Below are 7,500 nucleotides of genomic sequence, written 5' to 3'. Positions count from 1 at the left end.
ACTATTATTGTATAATAACCATCTTCCCTAGTTTCTCTTAGCAAAATGTGGAGTATCGTTTCTGATTAATTATGTATTAGTATTTTTTTCCCTTCGTCTCTTTAAGCTATATACCCTAACTTCTTGTAGTAAATACCCAGGATCCAGTCCTCCTTTTCTTTAGTGATATTTCACGTGTGAAAGTGAAACTATAAAAAAATGTTCAAGAACAGTTTTAAATAATTATTTCATTATAAACTATATGTGGTAGAATTTATATTACAGATAGTGTTATTAACTTTATCATGACAGTAAAGACTTTCGCGAACTTTTCAGTAAAAATGCTTATTTACTGATCACACACACACACACACACAGCCGGGCCATAAGTGAAAGGCCCGGGCGAAGCCAGAACTTCGCAAATCTCAAAGCAAGCAAGCAAGCAAGCAAGCAAGCAAGCAAGCAAGCAAGCAAGCAAGCAACACACACACACACAGAGCTTGAAAACATTCTGGACAGCATTTTTCTTTTACTTAACCCAAAGCTTTTTATATAAATTTCTGGTAATTTAACACCTAAAATATGGTTCACCTAAAAATATATTCACAATATAAATCATATGCAGTTGTGTTAATCAAAAATGCATAATACTTTCTTTCCTTTATTGGTTTGAGTTTGTAATAAATACAGGTAAACATAGAGGGACTTACAGTACTTGGTGTATGATTTTTTGTGGTTTTCAATCTCTTATATGGGTTCTGACTGTTACTTTGGAAAATACCAAGGATACACGTCAAGGCTTTCCAAAGTGCCACTGAAAACTCTAAAGATTAAAGTTCTCAGGTTTTGTTCTTGTCAATTTTGTAACAGGATCAGTCAATATAAGTGATTTGTTTCTTTTAAACACTGAGTATTGCCTTGTTTACAAAATGTTCAAAACAATAAACACAAGATGCTGATCTCGTTACAACACAGGCAGGTTACAGAACAGTCACAATATGCAGAAATCTGAGGTATGGTCTTTTCTATGATGTCTAAATGATGATGATGCTTCTTTTTCACAAATATATTTTACTGTATCATAAAAAGGAGGAATTCTTTGAGATTACAGGGCTAGGAAGAACGGACATGTCATATATATATATACAAATATACAAATGATAGCTAAGTAACAAGATTTGTACACTAACAATATCCTCCTTATACAGTCCTCTCCATTTTTTCGGCCTCAAGTGACAAAGGTCAGTTACGTTTTTTTATTAAGAAATGTGAGTTTTACAGATACTATGGATCAGAGATGAGAGCCACGTCAGCAGCCATCCCATAGTGTGTCGATTTAGAGAGACTGTAACACGAAAGCACAACAAAGACAATGGCACATCGAGGGAGGAAGAAGACAGTCGACCCAAGTTTCAGCTGTTTTTGTTTTCGTTTTATTGGGACCTTCTCAAATCATATATCTAAAGATAACCATTATAAACATTCGGGGATGTACGTCTTTTTATAACACTATAGTATCACCTTTTTTTCTTCACCCTAATGCATAATAAACATTCAATGTGAGTAACAATGGGGCCGAGTTTCAGACTTCGTCACCCATCAAGTGTCTATTTCTATTAACATAGGGCTTTTTCGTTACATTTTCGCGTATCCTGTTACTCGATACACACTCCAATGATAATAAACAAAACAGCATAGATCTTGTGTGCTTTTAGTCATCTTCCTCCGGTTCGACAGCTTGATTTATTCTACACATCTCTTGATGTGCCTCTAATACAGGGATTATATGAACTTTGGCTTCATACATTTGTATCTTGAGCAGGATAATCATCTTTACACTTGGACTGAACCAATACATACATAAATCTACAATATATATCTCACTCGCATTCAACCTTTGGTACGTCATTGTTCATTATATTTACAACCATGACAGACGACACTCTTGAGGGCGCAGGATGATGAAGTATACAAATGGGCTCATGGTATGCTCACTTCCTATGTACATCTACTCAGCGAACTTTGCACAAGTTCAAGGAATTCTTAGTTGAATGTTTGGGAAATGATGAGGATCTCCAAGTGTGTGATGTGTTTTCAAAAAGACACGCGACTGCAACACATCATCAACAGATGATCACAGGCAGACAGTGAGTACGTACTTATTAGCTAGAGTAATCTAGCCCAATCTCTCTCTCTCTCTCTTTCTTTCTCTTTCTCTCTGTGTCTTTCTTTCTCTCTCTCTTTCTCTCTCTGTCTCTCTTTCTCTCTCTCTGTCTCTCTTTCTCTCTCTCTGTCTCTTTCTCTCTCTTTCATTCTCTTTCTCTCTCTTTCGCTCTCTTTCTCTCTCTTTCTCTCTCTCTCTCTCTCTCTCTCTCTCTCTCTCTCTCTCGCTCATATGATGTGTTTTCCCTCCCCTGGTACAAGAGTTCGGCTCGCACGGCCCAGGCAGGCCACACAGGCCATGGCTGGTGGTCACTGGTCACGTGTTCTTACAGTCTTAAAGTGGCCTCAAAATATATCTAGGCAGTAAGCATTTACTAGCATGAAGAGGGCATGAAGTTACTGGAGTCTAAACAATCAATTCGTTATTATTATTATTATTATTACCATCATCATTTTTTTTAATATATAGAGTAAACCCCTTTAAAACTGCAACGTCCTATTTTATCACTGGCTCACGGAACTATATCACACTCGCTTGGAGTTTGTCGAGCATTTCTGGCTTCCTGCTTATCGAGCCTTTTCTGCGGGGCAGCGTCGACGGCTGCGGCGTGGTGGTGGAGAGGGGGAACGTGGAGTGGGACAGCGCCGGCGTATGGGGCGTGATGGGCGGGGCGGCCACCACGGAGTCCGGGCACCCGTTCTGCAGCAGCAGGTCGATCACCTCCTTATCGCCAGCCGTCCGGGCGTAGAAGAGGCTGGACCTCCCTTCGGCGTCGCAAATCTTCACGCTGGCGTTGTACTGAGGAGAGGGAAATTGGGTTAGACGCCGTGCGTGTCGGGGTTAACTAGAGAAACGCAAACGTAAGGCAATTGCACACGAAAATACGACAGCTGTAACACTACATCACGATCGGCCTCCCAAGAAACTCACCCAGAGTAGAAGCTGCACGCAGGACAGGGAGGGGAAGGCTGCGGCTAAGTGCAAGGGTGTCCTCAAGTCGCGGTGGGGGGCGAGGGGGCTGTTCACCGCATCGCCGGCGTGAGGCAACAAGGCCGACAGTCTCTGGACATCGCCGCGACACACGCAGTCGACAATCTGAAATCAAAATCACAAATTTAGCATTCAATTCAAGAAAAAATGCATTCACAAACATCGTTCCACAATCTCTAAAGACCGACAATAAAAATAAAATCTAGCAATATACTCAAGACAAAATCATATTCACAAAAATATCCTTCCGTCACTTCTGAAGTGCAATTTCGCAGACGAACATTTCCTTTTCTTTTCCTATCTTTTCCCAAGCAATCAGCCAAGTCTCACCTGTTCATTAAGAGGAATGCCAGACTGCGGCATAGCAATGAACTCCTTGGCCTCGTATTTAGCTCTTATCCAGCGCTCTTTGTCCTCACGACTCGAACGTGGGTTGGGCTTCGCCTGGCCTCTCGTGTGGGCCTCCCAGACGCTGTTGCCCACTTCATTACCCAGGGACATCATGACCGACAGGGGTCCAGGCCTGCAGGGGAGAGGGGGGGACACACATTGTATTATTATGTCTGTGTGTCTATTTCAATGTATATTTTGTAGGCAACTGTATATTTGAACTATTGATTCTTAAGCAGTGATAACCAGCCAGATCTTTTAAATGATCCATCACCATTGAACAGAGAACTCTACTCGAAGGGAAACTCTCACTGTACTAGAAGCAAAATGCGGTCTGAAATACTTACGGCCATTCATCCAAGTCGAGAGATCTGACTTTCGAGATGTGAGACCCAAGATTTCTGTGAATTCCCGAGCACTCGATGCACATCAACACGCCAAGGTTGATACTAGCCCATTCGGGATCTGCACAGAAAGAAAAGAACCTTTAATAAACGAAAATCCCTAGAGAAAATGTAATACTCTACCGACAAAAACAGCCGTGACATCATCAAACAGCAAATAACAATGACGACGCAACAGAAGCCTCGCCAACTCGCTCCACTTACTCGGCGCATCGCAGTCGACGCACTGGAGGTTGCCCGGCACCTGGTTCTTGAGCGTCGCGATGGTCTGGGCGTCAATGGGGTGCCCCTGGCGCGTCTTGCTCTTGTTCGACTCGTTGCCCTGAAGCGAGTACAGGATCTGCTGCTCGATGGCCGAGACCCACTCGTCCCTCTCCTCCTGGCTGCCGGCCTCGAAGTGCCACTGCTTGTTGTCGAGGGACACCAGGCTGAACTCGTAGCCGTCGGAGTCTGTAATGAAGGGGGGAGGGGTGCCATTAGTATGCGAGACAGTGTGGTGGAGTCAGTCATTCAGTGGTGTAGTGTCATTCAATGCTGCGGAGTCATTTAGTGTTGTGTGGTCATTCGGTACGTTTTTGGAAGAGCCATGAACGTATAGTTATTGGCAAAATAGTTTATTTTCCTTTGACTTTTCTTTATTACGGAACATTTTGGGTAGCTTGTATATCTGCAAGTATATATTAGCCCCATGCTATATTTCGAATTACTTAAGTTACTTATATATCCAAATCAACTAATGGCCCTTAATATCATACCTTCGCATTCAGCATTTTTATTCCCACTGCTTTTCATTCTCCTGTGTCGCTTCTTAACATTAGGTGTCTCAATTTTAGAAGATATGCTAGCGGAGTCTAATCCATTGACTCCTGCTGGGTCGTGGAGAGTCTCATACGAAGTGAGTGTCACCTGCGGAGAAAAAAATATATAATTAAAGATACTGCCTGAGAAAGGAAGCAGTTATCAAAAACATGGTATTAAAACTTATATCTATTATATATTCACCATACATCTACCATACATAACATCCACCCCCGCTCGCCTCGTGTACGAACACCTGGAAAGCAAAAAGAAAGAGAGTACGAAGATCTCCCGCACCTTGTCCTTGTTTGACTGCAGCGGCCCCCCCAGGGACGACCTGCCCGTGAGCGGCGGCCCCGGGGTGCCCACCGAGGCGATGTTGAGGGTGTGCATCTCCGCGGACAGGGGGTCGCTCCCCCCACTGCCCGGCACGACCTTGGACCCGCGGGGCTTCATCCCGGGGACCTTGACTGTGGTGTACTGCAGGGAGATCTCCTTGCCGTGCACGTCCTCCATGTAGTCCTGAGGGGATATGCAATGTTAGTTTTCTAAGATATAGTAATGGTTTTCTAAAATGCAATGTTAGCTTTCAGAAAATATCAGTTTTCTTTTATTTGGCATTATTTGTGACTATGATTATCTTAGTGGAGGTTACTTCCCATCTCGACTCGGGGCTTAAGCATCTTCGCCCGTACTTACGTGCAAACTGGGGTGGTACGTGAGCCGTCCGTTGTCGCACAGGGTGACGTACTTCTTCTTCCAGTCCTTGTTGAGGGCCTTGTTGGACTTCTTGTAGAGGTAGCCCTGCTTGATGGGGATGGCCCGCCCGCTGCCCACCTCGCCGTTCTTGTTCTTCTCCTTCTCGTCGCTCTTCTTCGACGGCGTGAACAGGTTCGATTTTCTCCGGCTCTTCCTGGACGTGGTGGGCGTAGAGCTGGGCGTGGGCAGGTCCTTGCTGTCCCTGGGCGCGGGGATGGCGTCCATGATGGTGGCCGGGGCCGGGGTGGTGGTGGGGGGCGGCGGGGGGGCCATGAAGGTGGCGCTCGTCACGGCCCCGGGCGCACTCACGCGCTTGAAGCCGTCGTCGCGGAACGAGTCGGTGCGGGTCATGGCCGTCAGCTCGGCGCCGCTTCCGTGGCTGCTCCTTAGGGTTCCATCCTGCGGGGAAGGCGCCGGGCGTTAGGGAGGGCGCACGACAATCACGAAAGAGTCTAGGCCGCTTCACTTTAAGAGCTCTAGATTATACCTTCTCCTTTAAGCACCTAACAGATCAAAATTACCCGGGGATGAGCTGGCAATTGGCTCCCTGAATGCTCTCGTTCTAACGTCCAGAGACAAAGCACAAAACACAAGCCTTCCTTTCCCTACCACAAGTCAACAAAAAATCCAAGAGAACGACTTAATCCCCCTCCCTCCCTCCCTCCCTCCCTCCCTCCCCTTCCCCCTACCTGAAGCAAATCCCCAGCCCCAGAAAAGAAGAAGAAGAAAAAAAAACGCGACGGCCCTTACCTTCGCGACTGTGTTGGTGAACATATGACTAGGAGAGGAGCCGGAAATGGGCGGCGTCACTTGCTGGCTGGAGGTGATCTGCGGTGTCAGAGGCGCCGAGATGTTGGAGTACGGGGCGGGGGTGTAGCCATTGTTGGTCGAGGGATAACGCAGGAGGTGCGTCGGGGTTCCTGGCCGGGAGTTGTTGGGCGTGAGGCCCTGCTGGCTCAGGCGCTGCGCCACGATCTTCGAACAGGCTGCCGGGAGCAAGGGGGCGTTAGTGCCGAGACAAGGGGATTGGGTCTGCAGGCTACATGTGAGGCAGATTCGGGATTAGACTAATGCTATTACGCTCATCATAATTTTAGACAGAAAAAACGTGATAATATAAAACCAAGTCATGGAAAATGAAATGCCAGGCTGACTGGCGCTAATCCGACGCCACTCTTAAGACGCGTCCTCGGATTCTGAGCTTTGGTACACTCCTGAAGAATCTACAAGCCACCGAACACGCAAACGCACGCACAAATGCGCGCGCGCGCGCACACACACACACACACACACACACACACACACACACACACACACACACACACACACACACACACACACACACACACACACACACATATATCCACTGACACGCACGCACGCACGGGCGCACACATACCTATCCACACACCCACTCACAAACATCCAAACCCCTACACACAAACACACACACGCCCAACCATCCACCCTTCCACCCACACACACACACACACCCAACCCCCCACCCAGTCCCCTCCCCTCCTACCACCCCTACCACCCCCCTAGCACCCAATCCACCCCGTCCTCCACTCACCATCGTGGAAGACCCTCTCCACATTGAGTCCGTAGGTGGCGCACGTCTCGTAGTAGGAGCACCGCTTGAGATCCGACGCCAACTTCCGAGCTCTCCCGTCGTCGATCACGCGGGGGTTGTTCTCGCTAATTCCATCTGCAAAGACGAGAGAAAAGGGGCGTTAGTTTGTTTTTGTTTTTATTTTCGAGCCAACAATACGTATTTTTAAACTTTAAGTAAAAAGAGAGAGAGAGAGAGACGAGAGATAGAAAGATGGAGAGTACAGCAGAACAGCACGCATACAACACACGAGGACCGCGTATGTGTGTCTGGATTTTTCTCTAAGGGATAAGAGAGAGGGGGAGAAAGAGGGGGAGAGAAAGAGAACGGGGGGGAGGGGTCCCATTGTTACGCTGCCGCACATCCTTGCACTAACTCTGGATCTCCCCTTTCCCTCCTCCCCC

The 7,500-nt window shown here is 46.9% G+C and overlaps 1 protein-coding gene across 3 annotated transcripts in view; it reads right to left on the bottom strand.

Annotated features, from left to right (window-relative positions):
- Nucleotides 1-2,547: 2,547 nt before the first annotated feature.
- Nucleotides 2,548-7,500, bottom strand: part of LOC119576415 (centaurin-gamma-1A-like) — a 139,890-nt gene continuing 134,937 nt past the window's right edge. For 2 of the 3 annotated variants that reach the window (XM_037924109.1, XM_037924111.1), the window contains 10 exons: nt 7,058-7,192; nt 6,235-6,470; nt 5,425-5,883; nt 5,024-5,247; nt 4,683-4,837; nt 4,132-4,377; nt 3,871-3,988; nt 3,464-3,656; nt 3,074-3,238; nt 2,548-2,941 (listed from right to left, as the gene is read on the bottom strand). In XM_037924109.1, coding sequence (XP_037780037.1) covers nt 2,663-2,941; nt 3,074-3,238; nt 3,464-3,656; nt 3,871-3,988; nt 4,132-4,377; nt 4,683-4,837; nt 5,024-5,247; nt 5,425-5,883; nt 6,235-6,470; nt 7,058-7,192 — 2,210 coding nt within the window. In that variant the 3' untranslated portion in view covers nt 2,548-2,662. Of the gene's footprint in view, nt 2,942-3,073; nt 3,239-3,463; nt 3,657-3,870; nt 3,989-4,131; nt 4,378-4,682; nt 4,838-5,022; nt 5,248-5,424; nt 5,884-6,234; nt 6,471-7,057; nt 7,193-7,500 lie in introns of all 3 variants that reach the window. The other variant, XM_037924110.1, reaches the window with a different exon arrangement.

The sequence above is a fragment of the Penaeus monodon genome, chromosome 8, assembly GCF_015228065.2.
Source record: "Penaeus monodon isolate SGIC_2016 chromosome 8, NSTDA_Pmon_1, whole genome shotgun sequence".
Taxonomy (NCBI): Eukaryota; Metazoa; Arthropoda; class Malacostraca; order Decapoda; family Penaeidae; genus Penaeus; species Penaeus monodon.
This window is presented reverse-complemented; position numbering and strand designations above follow the sequence as displayed.